General features: G+C 34.0%; 1 protein-coding gene across 7 annotated transcripts in view; it reads right to left on the bottom strand.

The window, feature by feature from the left end:
• Positions 1–5,316: 5,316 nt before the first annotated feature.
• Pcmtd1 (protein-L-isoaspartate (D-aspartate) O-methyltransferase domain containing 1) overlaps positions 5,317–21,550 on the bottom strand; it is a 74,663-nt gene continuing 58,429 nt past the window's right edge. For 4 of the 7 annotated variants that reach the window (XM_013361537.4, XM_013361536.4, XM_013361535.4 and 1 more), the window contains 3 exons: positions 14,217–14,388; positions 12,069–12,192; positions 5,317–8,510 (listed from right to left, as the gene is read on the bottom strand). In XM_013361537.4, coding sequence (XP_013216991.2) covers positions 8,143–8,510; positions 12,069–12,192; positions 14,217–14,388 — 664 coding nt within the window. In that variant the 3' untranslated portion in view covers positions 5,317–8,142. Of the gene's footprint in view, positions 8,511–12,064; positions 12,193–14,216; positions 14,389–20,265; positions 20,458–21,550 lie in introns of those variants that run through there. The other 3 variants (XM_021731039.3, XM_078017187.1, XR_013424001.1) reach the window with 3 other exon arrangements.

Genomic DNA, 21,550 nt, shown 5'->3' with positions numbered 1-21,550 from the left:
CTTTGGGACTGGAATAGGAGAGGTACTAGGATAGAAACCCCTCTACTAAGCAGAGAGTCTCACCTGGAAAAATCTGTATAGCCCCAGAGCTGTATCTTAAAAATAAACTGGGAACACTTCCCACCCTTGCCCTTGCCTACCCTTGCCTGACAAAACAAGGAAAACTGCCTATTTCAAGGCTTGACAGTGGGGAGGCAGCAAGTAAAATCTCCCTGGAGCTGTCATAACTCCAAAGTAGCCTTCTAGTGCAGGTCTAGATCATCCCACTCCACCTGAGTGGTCCAGAAGACCTAATTAAGGATGTAAAGAGTCCCATGGTCAAAGTTGTACAACACAAACTCAGTCAAAACCCACAAACTACAAAAGTTGTAAGTGCTAACCATGGAAACATCATGAGCAGAATTTACACATGGAATCACACAAGGAATACAAAATAATTAAGTTCCATATGTTTATGTAAGGAGACAAATAGATGAGGATGGTGGGTACATGAGGTGAAGAGAATAATCCAATGAAATGAGCCTATTGTACTGACTCCGCACATGCTTTCTTTGCCAAAAAGCAATCTGCCTGCAGGCCTTCTGTCCAGGATGCACAGGAAATATCACATTTCTCAACAGACTGAGGCAAGCAGCTGAAGGTCTGGCAGTCAATGTAGGTAATGAATGATGGAGGTTAAGAAGAGGAAGGCTGGTTATCAAAGAAGAGAATGGGTTGCTAATAGCTAACCTCTTCCCTGCACAAGGAATTGCTAAGGATTACCCAAGCTGCTCCTTCTGGCCCTTAGACAAGTACACAGAGAAGAAAAGGTGGGAGGTTTGGGAGTCTATAAAAGAGCAAGACACACCCATTCCTGAGGGCAACCACCTCTGGGCCCTCTTCTCTCCAAAGAAGTCTGCTATCCCTGCATTTGTCTCTTTTTAAATGAACTTGCTTTCTATGTGTTTCTTGGGTATTTAATCTTTAAAACCAGGGGAATGAAGACCAATTCCTGACTTGTATCATTTAGAAAACTGAACACATTAATAAATTAAACAACCCAGCTGATCTTTTAAAAAAAAAAAAGCAGAACTAGAAAACAAAGTAGATAGTAAAGCTCACTAAAAAGGTAAAACTTACCAGCAAATTTCAAACAACCTTAAAAGAGAATTGGTGCCAGGTATTGTATACACAATCATAATCCCAGGGATCCAGGAAGCTGAGGCAGAAGGATTACAAATTCAGACAACTTGGTGAGGCCCTAAGCAACCTAGTGAGACTCTCTCTCAAAATAAAAAATAAAAAAGGGTTAGGGATATGGCTTACTGGTAAAGTGGCCCTGGGTTCAATCCCTCATGCCAAAAATACATAAATACATAAAAGAGAACTGATGATCCATGAATATATCTGAAGAAATGATCTAAAATTCAACGCAGAGAGGAAATGTCAAGATAGTATTTGTAAGGGGGAAATAAAGGTAGCCAAGAATCTCCAGAATTGACCAAAGAGAACAACTCAACACAACTACAAGACATGTAAATAGCAGGTGGGAAAAATGAAAAGATATTCACACGCAGGCACATTATATGAAACTACGAAGGATTAATGATGCAAAGACAAGAATGTTAAGACATCATTAAAGCAGATACACATGACAGATGACCCCCAAAAGGAAAGACCATCAGTTGACTTAATAACTACAATGGAAGACAAAATATAGAGAAATCACAAATCCTTTAGAGGAAATGCTGCCAATCTAAAATCTTATAAACAATGGACATAGTTTTTAAATGATTCTTTTTTTCTGTCAGACAAAACTAAGAGTTTGCAACCATAGTCCTTTACTAACAGAAACTCAAAAGGACATACCCTTGGGAAAAGGAAATTAGGATGGTCTAAGAGGAGGGAAGGAATAATGAGCAAAAACAGGTGCAAATGGGAGTATATCTAATCTAACATTGGTTAGATAAACAGCAGCAATGGTATGCTATACAGCTTCACATTTTAGAAGTAAAACATATGCCAGCACATCATTTTGAGGTGATGACCTCAGAGTTAGTGTTCTATTACTTAAGGTGATAGGAGAGTAACTGATTTTTAAGATTAATAAATTAAGTGTTGTGTATTAATGCATTAAAATGTTGTGTAATCACTAATAGCAGAAGGGAAAGTATATAACTTCAAAAATAAAAATAGAAAAAAAATGAAGAAATAATAATCCAAAGAATATAGAAAATAAATATAGTAGGCATATAGCTCAACAATTCACTGGATAGTAATATTTAACGTGAATGTCAATAGAAAGCATCAAGATTGTACAAATAAATTTTTAAGAAACTCAGCTATCTCTTGTTTATATGAAACATCATCTAAAACATAAGCAACAACAAAAGCTGAAAATAAAATAGTATACTAGGTATCATTTTGCTATCCAAGTAGGCACACGCACAAAAATGTACTTAAGTCATATTAGATTTGAACAACACAATTTAAAAATGCACTCAATTGACATTAATAGAATATGACAGTGGGCTGGGTATGTGGATCAGTAGTGGAGTGCTTGCTTGGCATGCATGAAGTTGAGGGTTTGATAACCAGCACCACAAAAAAACAAAAACCACGACAAAAAAATGACACTGAAAAATTGCAGTACATTTTTAGACACATCAAGCCATTTATATAAAAAAAATTACCATAAGGTTAATAAAACAAGAAATAAGGCTGTTCTTGTTCAACACATCTATTTAGCACTGTCCTGAAAGTCCCAAACACATCAGGTAAAATAAAAAATCCAAAAAAAAAAACCGACAAAACTAAGATTTATTTAAAGATATGAGTCTCTGTGTAGAAAACCTAGAAAAGACACAAGAGACAAGGATATAAATATTGTACAAAAATCAATAAAAAGTCTAAAATACCATTTTAATAAACAGAACACAAGAATAGCAATAAACCTAACAAAAGATGACAGACCTTAGAGCCAAATTGTGTTAACTATTAAAACATTTAATAAGACCCCAAAGAAGTACCATATTCATGTATTCATATCATAAGATTGGCAAGGGGGCATAATCCCCAAAATGTTGTGTTTGTGTAATCTGAAAAGCTGTTCATAAAATTACATGAAAGTCTACTGGTTCAAGAATAACCGAGAAATGCCTGGAACATAAGTTGAAGAGACTTAGCTTAGTATATCAAGAATTAGGGTAAATCTATAGTAAATAAAACTGTGTGGTTTAGCAGAGGGATATATAAACTAATAAAATAAAAAAGAAAGCTAGATACGAGCACAAATACATGAAAACTTAATTTGTGATCAAGTTACCACTGTAGATCACAGGAGAGGAAAAAGTCTTTAAAAATTGGTCATGAAACAATTGATCAAACAAGTGAAAAAATAATAATCAAACTGGACCATATTTCTGACCACACAAAGATCAATATCCCGGGTATATTGTAGATTCAAATGTTAAGAAAAAAATCATAAAAACTTCTGCAAGAAAATATATAATATTTTCATGATCTTTGTATTGAAGGTGTAAAAGGATGAATTTGAAACTTAAAACTGAAAATGACACCAACAGGGGGAACTGTAAAATGAAGTTCTCTGAAAAAGCTGCATATCTATTCAAAGTTCCTGCGGACTACTTGACCCTGCCTAAGCAGAACGCTGCAGACATAGGTAATGTTGTAACTTGAGAGACTATTATCTCAGGCTATCTCAGACCTGTTGATAGCCACTTACCTTCACTTCTGCATCAGGTGTAACCTTCTGATGACTATCACTAAGCTTAGCAGACCTCTAGCCTGCAGCAGGCCTAAAGCTAAGCCGGTGTAACATCTGAAACCTACAGAAGAGAGATCCCCTTGCCATAAGCCCACCAACCTGATGTTCCCACACTTGATCACCAAATGCACTGATTTATGACTTTGGTTCTGTGATTATCATAAATCACATAACCTCTTCCACAGTGGTACATGCCATTCAGGGTAACTTGAGTCCATGGTCACTCATATTTGGCTCAGAATAAACCATATTTCCAACACACATAACTGACAATGGAATAATACCAAGGCTACAAATAGAACTCCTATAAGTCAGTCTTTAAAAAGAAACTACCCATGAAAAAAATGTATAAGACTTGACTGACAAAGTTTTCCTTTTTCAGAAAGGAAACCTAAAATCAAAACAACACTTGAAATTATTTAAAAAATAAAAACTCATTACCTAATAAGTAACAAAGTCCTTGTAAGATATTTCACACTACCCAACAGGCAAAAAATTATAGTGTATATAGGTGAGGATATGGTATAACCAAAAAAATCTAAACATAGCTGGATAGAACATACATTGTTCATTATTTTGGAAAACAAATCTGTACCATCTGGGTAAAATGAATATAAGTATGTTCTATAATCTAGTAGTAATTCTATCCCTAGATGTACAACCTAAGAAAAACTCTCACAGCCACTATACATGTAGAATGTTCAGAGTAAACTATTTGCAGGAACAAAAAAAAAAATGTCCATCATAGAATAAATTATGAACTGTTAGTGTAACACAACTGCATACAACATAAATTAACCTCAGAAAAGTAGCAAGGAGTGAATAAGAGAGCCGCTGAATATATACATACAGTATGAATATAGCCATGTAATATACAGGTTGTGTAAATACAAGCCAGTGGCAAAATAACAGCAAAAAGCAGGGTCAGAAAAAACAGAGTTACCCTGAGGGATAAATCTCATTTAATCCCTGAGAAGGGAGGGATTGAGATTGGGAAGGGGCACAGACGTTGGTTATGCTAGAAGTCCAACCTTACAGTATGTACACATGCACCTACACTGAACTTATTCCTGGTACTTTATATGTATTTTATAAAAAGACTTTATATACATGAGTATTTTATTAAAATAATTTTTAAAAAACGACATCCTTGGCTGGCCATGGTGGCTCACGCCTGTAAACCCAGCAGCTTGGGAGGCAGAAGCAGCAGGATAGAGTTCAAAGCCAGCCACAGCAAAAGCGAGGTGCTTAAGAAACTCAGTGAAACCCTGTCTCTAAATACAATACAAAATAGGGCTGGGTATATGGCTCAGTGGGTTGAGCGCCCTTGAGTTTAATCCTTGTTACACCCTCCCCACGCACTACCAAAAAAAAAAAAAAAAAAAACTACATCCTTCAGAGCTGGCAATAGGCACAAAGAAGTTTGAACAAAGATGTTCAAACACGCACCACCATAAACCATAATTCACCTACATCCACAGGAATATTGAGAACATCTAAATTCATAAGTTTTTTAAAAAGAAAGAAATAAATGCCAGGCCACTAGAAAATGATGCTTAATTTATGTGATTTTTTTTATTTAAAATGACTTTCCAAGTCTTCCAATGGCTTTGTTTCAATTTTATTATCTCAAACAGCTAGAAGTCAATACGCTTTTTGTATTTTATTATAATCACTATGTATGCTATTTTAATTTTTTTTATTAATATCAGAACCACATGTATCAACCAGTAAGCAGTACAGATTTAAATTAGCTTCTCAGTAGTTATGGTATCATTGCCAGATTCTTGAGATTTCGCTAATGCTGAATACTATTTCAAGCCCTTTCTCCAACTAGCTATATAACTAGCAAAACATGCCACCACTCTAGGCCTACTTTCTTATTTGCAAAATCAAATGCCTCAATTAGATGATATCTAATGTTTTATCTATCTATAAAATTCCATGATATTCCCCATCACATTCATTTACTTCTATTTCATCTTCATTTGCTACTTCTCTACTGATAAAAGCATAATTTTCTATAATCAAGTAAATATGAATTCATTAAAAACACAAACCCAAAATATTCTTATTCCAATATATTTGCATAATAGATAAGAAGGCTCTCACTTGAATTTTCTTATTTTATTTCTACCTCTTTATTTAAAGTCAACGATAAAAGTCATACCTGTAAAATAAATGCATTTAAGAACACAAAAGATACAGTTCAATGACCAAAAAAAATAAGCAGTGATCATGAAAATCTACTATATATTTTGCTAAGGTCAACAGAATGAAAGACAATATGAAAATGTCCATCTTCAAATATATCCTTAATAAAAATTTTACTAAATGGGTAAGAGTATTAACAAAAAAAAATGTGTATTTTTACGCATCTGGCACCAGCTCAAATAACAACAATTTTTTAAAAAATGGGAGTGGGGAATTAAACAAGATGAAAACTCTTCCTAGGTTTTCTAGATAAAAATATGTGGGTACCAGGAATTCACGATTAAACTTCTGAAACAACTCAAGAATTAAATGAATATTTGTAACAGATAACAAAAGCATAAAACTGATTTTTTTTTCTTAGAAATGAGATGGGGAATTTCTTAATAAAAGTTTAATAATTATCTAAGAAAAAATTTAAAGTCCCCCATTCCATTTCCCAGCCATGAGTATAAAACAAATACCTTCCAAGAAATTTTCTTTCACATTACTAAAATGATTGGGGGCAATTTCGTGTCTAGATCATTTCAAACAATTGCTTGTTATTGTCTTTGTGGTTCTGAGCACAGAACCCAGGGCTTCACACATGCTAGTCAAGGGGTCCACCACTGAGTTAGGTACCCACCCCAAACAAGTGTTTTAGATATGTGGAATTACTAGAGCTGAGATTTTTGAAACAATATTTGAATCTTAGTAAAGAGATAACAGTCTTTCACTATACAATGATTTGAGTTTCCGTAAGAAAATCTGAGCAACTGTTTTAATATGATGCTGGTGGTAATAAATGGTAATTTCAAATTTTTCCCTTTAAAAAATACATGATCCATGTTAACACTAAGTAGTAAATATATTACATTGTACATTTTAACAAGGAATGAGTGTTTCCAAGCCTTAAGAGGAAAAAAAAATCCTAATAACGGCATTACCTGTTTTGTCACTAATACACTATGTAGCTTAAGTATGCAACATTAAGCAAAAATGAATATATAATTTTACCAAAGAAACAGAAAAATATGGGAAGAAGTTGAATGCACATGGTGTACGTCCCAAAGATTACACTATGATCCTGAATCAGATTTTTAATACAAATGTGTCTACATACAAGTTCTGTGAATATTTCTTACACTAGAAAGATCCAAAGCAAATGTAGGCAAGTTTATCCCTATGTTGTAAAGTTAAATATACAGATAGGCTAGAAGTCCCATTTGCTAAAGTGCATCAGCTGACCATATCTGCTCTGGCCCTGCTATTAGGAGCTATCTGAGAAAGTGGTGATCACTCGTGCTTATTTATTCACTCTTTTCTCTATGCTATTATAGTCAGAGAGGATGATAGATTTTTTTTAAAAACCAAATACTTTGTACAGTGAACTACAGAAAAAACAATCCTAAATATACTACCTTTGAAAATTCTGAGTTAAGATAACCTCATTATTTTTAAATACTGAAAATGTAAAGGGTCCATACAAATTGAGTTGTATTAAGTATATACTTTCTACTTTAATATTCACTTGCTGTGCTCTTAAAATCTCTATAAGAGAAGCAGGTATTTTCCCCATGTCTTTTGGCAAAAGTAAAAGCTGCAGGGCTGTAAAATTTCATGAAATTTGTGGGGTTTTTAAAGCTAAATTTACTCAATATCTTGTATTATTATTGCACTCATATATTGCCCGGAACATATCTACAGCAACTCAGCAACAGTGATTGCAACAAAAGTAAGGTAAATAGGTCTACAAAGCATTTGATTTCCTTATTAGATAAGAAAGTTTTCATAGAGGAAATGCAAACAACTGCAATTCAAATCAGATTATATATGCTTAACAATTACTTATATAAAATTAAATCTAACCCTCACCTCTACAAATCTGTAGGGAATCAGAAAAGGACTTATATTACACAAAGTCTTGACTATTGCTGCATTCCTCTTTGAAATCACTTGAGTTAAAACAGCATTTTCCCAAGATTTAAAGAAAAATAGATTTTATAAAAGAGTTTCTTTTTCATCACTGAATACATCATCTTTGTTACTAAGAGAAACAAGTTATATTTTTTTTCCCACTATGATTCACTCTGATGAAACAAATAATTCTCTTTCTTTTAACTCCTAATAAACACTATATTTTCAAGACTAAAGGAATCATCAGTAGGCATTCTTTTTGATATAAGTTATTTGTCTCTAAAATATGTCAAGTAAGCTTTCAAAGACTCAGGGAGGGGCAGCTTCATGATTTTTTCCCTCAGTAAATTCTGTGGTGGCTCCTCTGGCTTCATGGCTTCATTATGATCTTTCTCATCCTCTTCTTTGTTATCTTCTTCCATTTTTTCATCCTCCTCACTGTCTAAAGGCTGAGGAATGAGCTGATTACCCACAAACACATAAGTGTTGATTCTCTGTTTAACTCGCTTTCTTTTCCTCTTAGGTGGAGCCCTTTGAGGAATCCCCTTGGCCTGCATCTCATCATTTATGAAATTTCTAAGTGTGCGCCGAATGTAAATACGAGCCAAGTCCTGTAGATTCCTGACAGCACAGGGAGCTAAAAACAAACAAAAAGCACAAAAAAGAAAACATTATACATTTGTTAATTTCTACATAGAACAGAACACATTTTTCTAGCAAATTTTATAAAAAGCAAAACTATTAAAACTGAGTTTTGGGGTACTTATTACATTCTAGGTACAAGGAAAGTGGCAATGGAGAGAGGTCAAAAGCATGAGGGTGTGTGGTGTTGCCATGTGTATACATAAAGGTCCTCTGGAAGGATAAACAAAAGGTTAGAAACAGGGTAAGTGAGAACAAAGTGATAAAGTGACAAGAACAGGAAAGAGCCTTTACCCTGCATATTCTTTCATATTATTTGACATTTGTATCACATGAAAAGGACCAACTGGTCACAAAACTCAAAAGCAGCATTTGAATAGTTGGCCTCTGTGTGTACTGTAAAGCTATCACACTCACATAAGCTTCTTCCTTTCTTTCTGTGAATCACCAAGTAGACCTACTCCATGGCAAGGAGACGTTATGCTGTGAATAACATTAGCAGCTCAAACACCACAGACAGTTTTTCAAGTTACTGATTTTTACATGTATCTAATACGTCATACAGTTGGTACAATCTCATGTCTGCTTCACTCCTATCTCCCTTAGTACACATACTCTTCTAGAGAATGAATATTTTAGCCTGTTCCCAGTACTTTAGAGAAATAAATTTTCTATGCCCCACTTGAAACTGGTGTCTCCTACTTTCCAACCTTATGGAAATAAAACTATTACCAAGGATCCTTCTCCAAAGTCTAAAAATAAATAAAACATAATTCCGGGGAAGGGGTTGTAGCTCTAGAGCACTTGCCTCACATGTGTGAGGCACTGGGTTCAATCCTCAACACCACATAAGAATAAATAAATAAAGAAAATGGGTCCATCTACCAAAACTAGATGGTGGCAGAAGCAGGATTTGAACTCGGATTTGTGTATGTTGTTTCAACCTCCATTCCATATAGTAGTGGGCAGGTCCAGACCAGTAGTGTAAAACAGTTTCTAGCTGAACATGCTCAATGTGATGCTTTGGAATTATTTGCATTTCAGGTTTCATAGAGAGTTGGATAAAGAGAAGTTTATAATGGGTAGTAGGTATGTGTTACAAGATCTTTGAATTAATTACCCTTTAAAGTCTCTTACCACAAAGTAGCTTTACACTTCTAACAGAATAAGTCTCCCTTTTAATAAGCTTTTTTAAAAATTATTCTTATTTTTAATCTTCCTATTTTATGTGAATTTTTGTAGACTTTAATTCAAGGATTTTCTATAAGTAGCCAAAATATATAATACCAATAAGCACATAATTCCATTATAATTATAACTTTGCATTATAATTATACATAATAGGATTACTACATATTTATATATGCACATGATATAACAATATACTGTGGTCAATATTATTTCCCAGTATTTTCCTTTCCCATCCTTCTTCCCTCCCCCTGATCCCTTTCCTCTGCTCCACTGATATCCCTTGGATTTTTAGGAGATCCCTCCACCAACTTTTCTTTATCCTTTCTAGCTTCCACTTATGAGAGAAAACATACAACTCCTGACTTTCAGAGTTTGGCTGACTTCAACCAATAAGCATTTAAAAAAAAAAAATGGTTGAGAACATTTTCTAAATCATGACGATTTCAAAAATTTTTTTAGAACTGAGTGCTTATCTCATTCTAGATGAAATCAAAGTATCAGCACAGAGTCAGAATTTAGGAATCTCAATGAATCCTTAAGTGTAATGGCTCCCATTAGATAAGACAGCTCATGAAGCACTATCCAGGGTTAGGTGAACATACTTCCTCCAAGCAATTGACACTTCCTGAGACACCACATGGCCCCATGGGTTTCTCTGTATCTCACCCCACTCACTTCTTTCCAGGGCAATAGGGATGGCTTGTACAGTTACAGTAAGCAGCAGCTGACCACATGAGACTCTGGTGCTCCCCCAGGCTTCACACACTAATTGGTTTCTGCTCATGTATGTATTTAAAGTGTAGACTCTGATGGTAGGAGTATGGCCAGTGCCAACTCTTAACTGGGTGGGTGAGCCTATCTAGAGACCTAGCTTTTTCCTTCCAGTAAGTTTTCTTGCTAACAAAGCTGACATCTCAATCTTTATCATTTCTCTATTGGTAAAAACTTGGGACAGGGAAAAACAGGTATAATTTACTAATCTTCTCAAAATCCCACATCACTTTTTATTAAGCAATTTTTACATACCAGGCTGAGACAAGCATTTTACTAATATTACCCCATATAATTTTTAAGAGACCATCTTAAAAGGTCCGTAAGCCATACAGCTCAAAAGAAAGTAAAAACAAATATATTGAAAACAAAATATAAAGCCAGATTCCTATGAAATAAAAGCAAACTAAATCAATAAGTTCATTTTTGGTAAAGGATTTTACTTAGCTGTTAACAAAACCATGATATATGTCAAACTAATGCTACTCTCCTTTTTCAAGATGGTATTAGCTACAGAAAGGTGAGCATTCCCTCCATTTTAAAATTTTTCTTTCTTAATCTTTGACATCCTGTATAACCTAGTCCCCCTACCTCTCTGGTCTCTCCCCTTCACTAATTTGTCTTCCTGTTTTATCTCTAAATTTGTTGAATCATAGATCCAATTCTAACAGCTCTTCTGTAACTCTTTTCTCCCCTTATGAAGCCAACCATTCTCAACCATTTTCATTGAACTATAGCTTAAAATGCCATGTTTTTGTTGAAAATTTTCTATTCGTGCTTCTGTTGTACAGTAGGTTTGCACCCATGTGACTATCTGACACCCCAATTTTATGCTAACAGGCACCCCAACCTAATAGGTGGCCAAAAGAAAATGTCTTTTCCTTCTACATCTACTTTTAATTATGCCACTCCAGTCTTCTAAACAGTAATGGAATTAGTCAGCTAACGGCAAGGGAAAACTGATTCCTTTTTCCCCCCAACCCATACTTCCCACACAGTCTACTACTTTTCTGCCTTCAAAGAATAGCCAAACCATATCCAGCTTTCTCCTTAGATATGAGAAAAGACTCAAAACTGGCCTGTTTCCCCTGTTTCCCAATGATAATCCATCCTCCACAGCCCAACCAATGAATTTCCATTACCCTGGAACTTATTCCTAGAATGGGAACCTTCAAGCTTTTTTTTTTCCTAAAGTCTTTTGTCTTTCTGTATAGAAAATGCTGCCACTAAGTCTTGACATGGCAATCTCTTTTCCAGTTATAATCAGATGTTGCCTCAGCAAAAGGGCTTTCCTTACCACCACACCTAAAGTGGATACTCTTCCTCACAACCAGTTGCTTTCTAGCACAAGCTATAATTAATAAGTTCACTTTCGGTTTGACCTGCCCCCTTTCCATGTTCCTGTGAAGGCAATTCACAATGTCCTGCACAAGGTAGGGGCTTTATTTTTTTTTAAATGTAAGTAAGTCCACTGAACACATTATAGCACATTTAACTTATTCTTTATAATTATATAGTCTATTAAATCCCAAGTGTATGAGTTAACACTATTAAGTGACAATTCAGTGAGAAAGTTCAAAGACCTACTTACGGAGTCCCACAGAGTCTGGTTTGCCATTATCATTCTTACTCGGTTGTACAAGTGGAGCAAATGAAACAGCAAGAATATTTTTACTTTCCCAAGTATTTTGTCCAGTTCGCATAATCTGTGTTAACTATTTAAAGGAATAACAAAAAAAAGATAATTGCTTAATTCTGATAATGTGATCACTTTATAGTCAAATTTTTGTTTTAAAGGAATAATTGCCAGTGAGAACTATACTTATAGTTAAATGCAACTACATTACTTCCATTTAGGAATCATAAATTAATATAAAAGGAATTAAAAACATTTGCTGTTTGAGATGAATAGTTCAATCCAAATGAAATATCCAAACATGGCCAGGTGAGTCTGCATGTTATATTTAAGGTCTGATATCTTCTAGTGGTACCATAATCTATACATGCTATTACCTCCCAAAATATGTGTCTCACAGATTCAGTCATTTGGCTAAATCATTTTAATAAAACTATATTTTGTAACTGTACCAACAAGTTGACTTCAGGCTCTTCCATGATGCTATTGAATTAGAATCTAATTCTAACCCTGGCTTGATATTTCACAAGTAAACACAATCACAAAATGACTAGGAGTTTTACCAACTCAGCAAATAACCATCAACAGTCCTAGAAGAAAAAAAATAGTTCAGTATGTAATTTGTTCAAGTTAACCTAGTATCTTCAATTCATTATAAAAAAGAGCCCATTACTATATTTGGTATTTGTAAAATTTTATAGCACTAATGTTTAATAAAATATTGGTAAGAAAATGGGGGTGGGGGGCAGGGTACCAGGGATTGAACTCAGGGGCACTTGGCCACTGACTCAAATCTTCAAACTCATTTTGTATTTTATTTAAGATAGGATCTCACTGAGTTGCCTAGCACCTCACTTTTGCTGAGGCTGGCTTTGAACTTGTGATCCTCCTACCTCAGCCCCCCAAGCCGCTGGAATTACAGGTATGCGTGGGCCACCACACCAAGCAGGAAATATTGTTGGAAGACATTAAAGAAAAATGGGGGGGAAAAGATTATTTAACTGAAAGTCTAAACCTTGTAAGTATTCAAGTAGTATTTTTCCAGGAATGTTTTTACTAATACATTTAATACTCTGCCTTTACAATCAATAACAATATGCTCCAGAGCACAGTGCATGGTAATGGTGTAAATGACATATTGTGATGTCAAGGGATTCCTATGATATATAAACTCTGTCATGCTAGGTCTCGGTTATCTTAGATAATTTACCTCTACTATAGAAACTGCAAAGTGTTTTAAGCAGCTCAGATTTAGGTTACTATGAATATAAAAGATCATATTTCTTTGAAATGAATTTTTATAAAACATTAAAGGTAATGTGATTTTCAAGGGTCCTCTTTGTCAGGCATGGTAACACATGTTTGTAATCCCAGACTCAGGAGGCTGAGGCAAGGAGGATCATGAATTCAAGCCTAGCCTCAGCAACACTGTCTCAAAAAAAAAAAAAATAAAAAAATAAAAAAATAAAAAAAAATGGACTGGGGATGTGACTCAGTGGTTCAGTGGTTATGTATCCCTGGGTTCAACCCAGTACAAAAGTTGAAGAAAAAAAAAAAAGGTCCTTCTTTCTGAATAAATTTGTACTTCATATATTTATTGTACTTCATAATTCCAAACCAAGACAAGAAAAGATAAATTCAATAACGTTCATAAATAGCTAAAGAATATTTTCAAATGAGTCTAGATAGTACTAAATAAAGATTTTAAAACTCACTATTAAAGATGTTATATAGCTCAAAACAAGCATAAACAGGACTTCTTTTCAATATGTTCAAAGAACTTATGAAGGATGGATGCTGGACAGCTTGTCCAGGTCGTTACACTAAACTCTATACTTTCCAGGTGGGGAACCAAAGAAGGGAGCAGCTTGCTGAATGCCACACAAGCACCACTGTCTCTTCTAACAACAATCAGGATTTTTTTCTACATCTGCTCTGCCTAAATAATTTAGAGTCTGTTTCAAGTTTTTTCTATACACATAGACTTGTTAAGAGTACTTTTTTAAAAAGTAAAATGTATTTTTCACTTTCACCAAGGAACACCTCCTCATCTTCAACTAACTTGTTTGCTGTGACACTAAGCAAAAGGACTGTAGAAGTTACCTGATCCTCTATAGGCATAACTAGTATGCCTCCAACTTTTAGTAATATTTTCATGTAATTTTCATGGTCTTTCTGAACTCCAGCTCCACAATAAATTCGATCATACTGATGACTGTCAGATGCTATCTGGAGGCAATTACCAACCACAAATGCAGGTTCACAGAACTCAAATCTGCATGGGAAAACAAATATATTTTAATTCATTTAAACAAAACATTAATTTAAAAATTACCATAATTTAGTCCTTTGAAGTAGTGAAGTTACCAAAATTAACTATATATTTATATAAAATGGTTGATTATAAAATTTGACTTAAGTAGATTTATGAAGCTAGTATTGGTTAAGTATGTTGTTTTCTCATCAGTTATTCATGGTACAGGTTTTCAAAACATTAGCCTATTTTTAGCCATACTGAAACCCCAGTTAAAGCTTAAACAATGAATATAATGCAAAGCCCATCACAACACCAATTTTGTGATATCCCCAAAATTATGGATCATAAGAATCATAAGAGTCAACAGATGAGAAAAGGCTCTCAACTTTAGACCATGTTTTCCAAAAATCTTCAGGGGCCGATGGAAATGAAAAGGATTTATATAAGTATTCATCTTTGTTTGACATTTTTGCTGGAGGTGACAGCGACAGAACTTTGTCAAGAAAAGATATCAAGGGCTGGGGATATAGCCTGGGTTTGATCGCCAGAACCACAAAAAAAGAGAGCGAGAGAGATCTGGAGACAGACAGACACAGACAGACCAATGTCCTGATCATAATCCCTTGGAACCACTAGGATTAAGGAGGTTTTCTAATAAAAATTGGCTGAGCAACATTACAAAACTGGATTGAGAGTGAAATGAACACTGTTTTCCTTCTGCTGCTTTGGCCCCTAGAATCTCCCTAACCAATAAAGAAGTTCCTACAAGCCACTTGTTCCTGGTTACAGTGCTGGTTCATGGTACACAGACTATTCTAACTAGACTTCTACTTTATCTCTTAAATTCTGATAAAAACTGAAAAGACTAACATACGACATAAATTAAAACCCCAATAAGCCAATAAGGTATGTAATCTTTTTAAACTAATTCTTATTCTTCTTAGTTGATTATAGTCAATATGACCATACAGCAAAATCAACCTATTATTTGAAAATGAAATAATTTACATTAAAATGTTTGGCATGCAGTAAAAAATGACACTAGCTTAAATCAGTGACTTTTACTTTGTAATATGTATCATGTCGGTTGATAATTACAATAAGTTTCCTTAAAAATTCACTAAAATACACATTATAAACACATATTTAAAGAAAAGTTTACCAGAATTATGTGCTGTCCTTAATACCCTTTATACCTGGTAGACAGGGTAAGGGGAAGTAGGAAGAGTTTAAGTTGGAAGGTTGGGTAATCAGTGTATATCTACTCTCTCATCTCCACATCCTCACACTAAGTTAGTCCATGTTCCATTATTTCTTTTACTATAACAACCACCTCACTGCTCAATTTTTCAGGTCTGTTTTCTATCATTTTGCTTCTTCCTACACAGAATAAGTTCAACCCTCCAGGCATAGCATGTGACATCTTGATAATTGCTATGGTTTGGATATGGTGAGAATGTGTCCCCCAAAAGTTCATGAGCTAGAAACTTAGTCATCAGTTTGACAATGCTGGGAGGTAGTGAACTCTTTAAGAGGTACGATCTAAGAGGAGATAATCAAAAAACACCCTCAGATAGGAAAATTGCCCATCTCATTGGGGTAAGTTAGCTGTCGAAGTACTAAATAAGTTGTTAGAAAGTGGAGTCACCTCACTTTGGCCTCTTACAGATATACTGCTCACCTCTCTCAAATAAGATCCCACCAGCTGCCATGTTATACTGCATCATGAGGCCCCCACCAAATGTTGCTGCATGCGCTTAGACTTTCAGCCTCCAAAACCATGATCCAAAATAACCCTCTTTCTTTATTAAGTAATCAGACTCAGGTATTCTGATACAGCAACAAAAAAGAGATTAATACCATGATTCTACAACAAATTGCCCCTTTGGACTCATTCCCTAGCTCTCTCCAACCTGTACATAATATTCTGCAGCCAGACTGAATTATTTGCTTTTAATTTTTTACGAGAAACATTACATGAAGTGTTTTGAAACCTTGTATCTGTACATGTACTGTTCCTTTAACTTAAAAGCCCATCCCTGTCCTTCTTTCTTTAATAAATGCTTACTATTCTTTGAAGATACAGGCCAAATATCAGTTTCACAATGAAATCTTATTTAATTCTTTAAAAATATAAACTTATCTAGATTGGGGATCACATTTAATTTCTCTCTTATATGAGACTATATATAGCAATCTCTTAACTGTTTTTTAAAATATGGCCAAAATATAATTTTTTGCTTTTAAGTAATTAGACACTATGAACCAGAGTTTTATTTTTTTTAATCAAATGTGTAGCAAGCATTCTTTCCTTTAAAAGTTATTTAATAAGTTCTATCTAAAAATTTTCATACTCATAAAATTCATTTTAAATGCTTTAAATTTTTAATATTTTACATCAAATAATTTTCAGGATAAAGGTGAGCAGGGAATTTAAACAATCAAAAAATTTTAAGTTATTAAACTCATCATACTTGTTAAATCAAGTCAAAAATATAATTATAGGAGCTGGGGAGGTAGCTCAGTGGAAGAGCACTTGCCCAGCATGTGTGAGACCCTGAGTTCAATCCCCAGCACTACATAAAACTAAATAAACAAGATAAAGGTATTCTGTCCATCTATAACTAAAAATATTAAAATAATAATTATAGTTTTAAAAAGTCCCTTCTAGTTAAAATACAAGGTAGTTACAGAACTGTTATTACCAAGGAAAACACCATTACAGGTAAACAAATTACAAGTAAAATCACTTCTCCCTTAGTGATATCTTACATCGTCTCATCACAGGAAAACGTTTTAAAAAGAATTTAGTGCCTGATTTTAAAATCAAACGTGACTGGTCAAGTTACCTAACAGTAGTAATTGCATAGTTCCTTCAGCCAAATACTGTTTACTGAGAATCAGTTGTGGGCGGTGATTGGGAATACAATGGGAAATATACTCAAGCCTACATCCAATGGGAAAAACAAGTATCAAACAATCCAAATTCATAAAAGTATAAATTACAACTGTGATAAATGCTTTAAAGGAAAGGAAAAAGATTCCTTAAAACTGAAGATGAAAGGAAACTGACAGATCTGGGATGTAATAATGGTTCCCTGAGAAATTATTATAAGCCACGAAAGATGTTCAGAAAGAATAATCTAGAACCACATTATCCAAGAGGGTAGTTACTACCCACATGAAAACACAGAAGCTCTTAAAATAGGGCTAGTCCAAAGTGAAGTAAGTATAAAATTCAGATGAGTTTAAAAAAAAAAAAAAACTCATCTCAATAGTTACTTTGTATTTTTATGTTTTATATTTAGTGTGCATTTGTTTTGTTAGTCAAATTTAAAAAAAAAATGAAAAAACTACCCTTCTACTTATTATAGGTAAACAAGTGCCTCAAATACTTTATCCAATTAATGCACTCTTCCCTTCGAAACATTTTCCGTATTTTCCTGCTACTTCTTTGAATATTTATTCTGAATGTGCTTTTATCTCTATCTCCTATTAAGGTTCTCAAAACACATTTACTAAATAAGTAAACCATAGAATAAACATGAATGCTCTTTAATTTTAACTTGCCAACATTAAATATGAACCCAATTTGTTAAGTTAAATATGACAATCACGAGAATCTCAAGGCTAGAAGGGGAATTGGCTTAGAAAATAAAGTTATAGGAAAAGTATATGCCCATCACACTCTACAGTCATAGAATGGCTCATGTTTTACTAAATTTCTTACTATAATAACTGTAATTTCATGTTATAGAATACATGATTTTTTTCCTAACATGCCAAAACCACAAAATTTAAATAGTAAAGAACAATATAAACCTTTGCCTTTAATAAATAAATATCATATAACTGAAAGGCATGGGGCAGAGGAGCTTTCTAAAGATCTTGAATAAGCTACCCTTACTATTCTTATAAACAAATGTTTTCCCTTCTGATGGAGATCAGAAAAAGTATATCTACTTCAATCAAAGGGTCACTGCAGAGAACAAACAAATCTCTAGTAAATTTCTACTAATACTAATGATATACTTGTATACTAACAATTGCATGCAGTCTTTACACTTCTACTTAGCATATTTTCTTTACCAGAACACTCAATCTTGAAAACTTGAACTTAAGACAGTATTCCCCCAAAAATTGACTATTTCTAGATGCAAAAATCATAAAAATTGAAAAACACATATAAAACTGGAAGAAAATGTTGGCACCAAAAACATACAGAACATAAGAGAACCCATATGCCAAACCCACAAGAAAACTGTACCACTATCAACTTAGTAAAATGTCTATGAGAGAAAGTGTTTTATCGGGGATTATTTATTAGACTTCTAACTATGGCTTTTTACCCATCATATATGACTGTTTCACAATTAATTTTAAGAACAAAAGTTTTCAAATTGCATTGTTATGTTTTTCTGAAAACCTGCCCATGGTTTATGGATTAACTTTTCTAATAATTTATAGAGATGCTTTAGTATTTCTGACTAGGTAAAGAATCTTAAATAGTTGAAAAACTTAAATGTTGAGAATCTTAAATTCTGATACTAATATTATGGGTTATTATTATAAACAGCATTTCATTAAATAGACTCATACCAATCTGATTATAGAATGAACAAAATTATATTGCTGATTTTTTTCAAAAGTCTATAATTAAAATAGTTCAGATAAACCTTTATAGATTATTTATATTTATGACGAACAACTACTTGATTCAAGACATAGATGTTATCTCTAACAGAGTAAATTATAACTCCTAGAGAGTCTTCCAAGGAGAGAAGGAAAACAAGAACATTTGTCTTCCTTAGGTTTTGACTATCTTCCAAAAGCTACATCTTACCTAAATTTCTACAAACTTATAAAGGCAAAGGACATATTTTAAACAACAAATACAATTTCTATAAACTCTAGAAGATTATAGCAAAAAGTTCTCAGAAGTTCTCAGTTTATTACCAAATGGTACTATTGCATTTATAAATTTACAAATGTAAATCAAATTTTAAAATAATACAATATAAAATCCAAATTCCACCTGTTTACATCAATCACATCTAAAATGATCTGAGAAGGAAATAAAAAAGGAATCTATGAAAATGTTAACTCATGTGTGGTTATAATTACTTTGTAATCAAAGAATGATTCATGAATTCTTTTTCTAATTTTTACTTGAATTAAAAGTATATAATAAGGGGCTAGGGATGTAGCTCAGCAGTAGAGCACTTGCACAAGGCCCTGGGTTTGATCCCTACTATCACACACACACAAAAAAAGTACATTGTAATTTTATGTTAATAAGTAAAATGAAAACTGGCAATCATTTTATTATTTTTAGAAAATTTTCAAAGCAAAACTTCACACTCCTCAATTACACTACCAAAAATGTATCTGTATACAGAAAAAAAAAGGAAAAAAGAATTCAACTGTCCTGAAATGTGTGTAATAGCCACAAGTTCATTTGCTCTAGGCTTTATAATCATCTATTGATTTAAACCTGAAAAAAAAAAATCAATCGATTGTTTTTCAGACTCATTTTTGGTACCGGGAATTTGGACCACTGAGGCACATCCCCAGCCCTATTTTTGTATATTTATTTAAAAACAGGGTATCACTGAGTTGCTTGGCACCTCACCATTGCTAAGGCTGGCTTTGAACTTACAATCCTCCTTGCCTTCGCCTCCCAAGCCGCAGGGATCACAGGAGTCACTGGGATTATAGGCGTGCGCCAAGGCGCCCGATTTTTTAGACTCTCTTATGCAGAAGGAAATATATTTGCTATACTCTTATTAAGATGTACACTAAAAACCATTTATGGGAAAATATAGAACACACACAATATCTTGGTTTAGAACATGAACAATTGCCCAAAATAAGACCAGGATTCTAAACACTTACCTTAGCGGTGGTTTTCTTTACAGGTGCATGTTGAAATATCTTCATCTTGAGATGAACAGATGATTTCGTTCACAGCAGGGACCTTGCCAACTTGCCCATATAATTCTTTTGATAAGCTGCTAGGAGATCAGGGTGACCTAGCCTTGCCCTGTAGCTTCCCTCTTAGACGGATAGTCTAGGTCTAGGAGCTGACTGAGAGTAGAAAAAACAACATTCCCCTTCAATACACTGTGAAGTAGGGGCTGACAATTTGCACACCTGGTTTATCAGGTGCCACAGGATACTGTCATTGAAATTTTAGACAATTATTCCAATGGAATAAAGAAATTTCAAGGACACGGGAAAAGAATCCTACCTTGTTCTCATACCTCATCCAAAACAACTTGCTAAATGAATTACAAAATCTTTTTCTTAAAACATTTGTTAAAATACACATTTTGAGTTTTCTGATCTATGCCTACTTTGTTAAAACAATACAACACTTCAGACCTTTCTATCAGGGGGCAAAAACAACAAGGGGAACTGTCAAAAGTCTGGATCTCCAAATATTTATACCATTTAAATACTCTTAAAATCAATAATTAAGCTATTAAAATAAAGCAAAATAAAGACTTTACCTTTTAAAGTGTTTTCCCTTCCACCTTCATCAAACTCATTTCAGAATAACTCAAACATTTCACAAAGCAAAGTGTTGACAGTGAACACAGTGATTTTTCATTGAATAAAGCACTAGAGAAATCTGTAGGATCAAAGCCAATCTCTAAGTATTTTCTAGGAAATGCAACAGGTAAGAGTAATATACAGGTGAGACTTCACATATTTTAATAATTCCTCTCCTTAAAAATGCTTAGCCAATATAGTGGTACACGCCTGTAATCCCAGCAGCTTGAGGAACTAAGGCAGGAGGATCACAAGTTTGAAGACAGCCTCAATAATTTACTGAAGCCCTAAGCAATTCAGTTAGACCCTGTCTCTAATTTTTAAAAAATTTTTTAAAAAAGCAGCTGGGGATGTGGCTCAGTGGTGAAGTACCTCTGGGTTCAATTCCCGGTATGGCAGGGCAGGAGGGGGTGGGGAGATACGACTTATTTTAAGTCATAAAACTTTTCCCAAGCCATTTCTAGTGGAGGTTAATATATGTAACTGATAGCCCTGACAATTATTTTCAAGGATTCTATCCAACATCTGAATGTTTGTCATGATTTTTAAAATGTGTTAAAATTTATAACTATTTTCATTAGACTAATTCTGAATACCATAATATCAAAATGGACAAACATCTCAG

Source organism: Ictidomys tridecemlineatus, chromosome 7 (genome assembly GCF_052094955.1).
Source record: "Ictidomys tridecemlineatus isolate mIctTri1 chromosome 7, mIctTri1.hap1, whole genome shotgun sequence".
Taxonomy (NCBI): Eukaryota; Metazoa; Chordata; class Mammalia; order Rodentia; family Sciuridae; genus Ictidomys; species Ictidomys tridecemlineatus.
The sequence above is the reverse complement of the archived record's forward strand: the minus strand, read 5'-3'. Positions and strand labels throughout refer to the sequence as shown.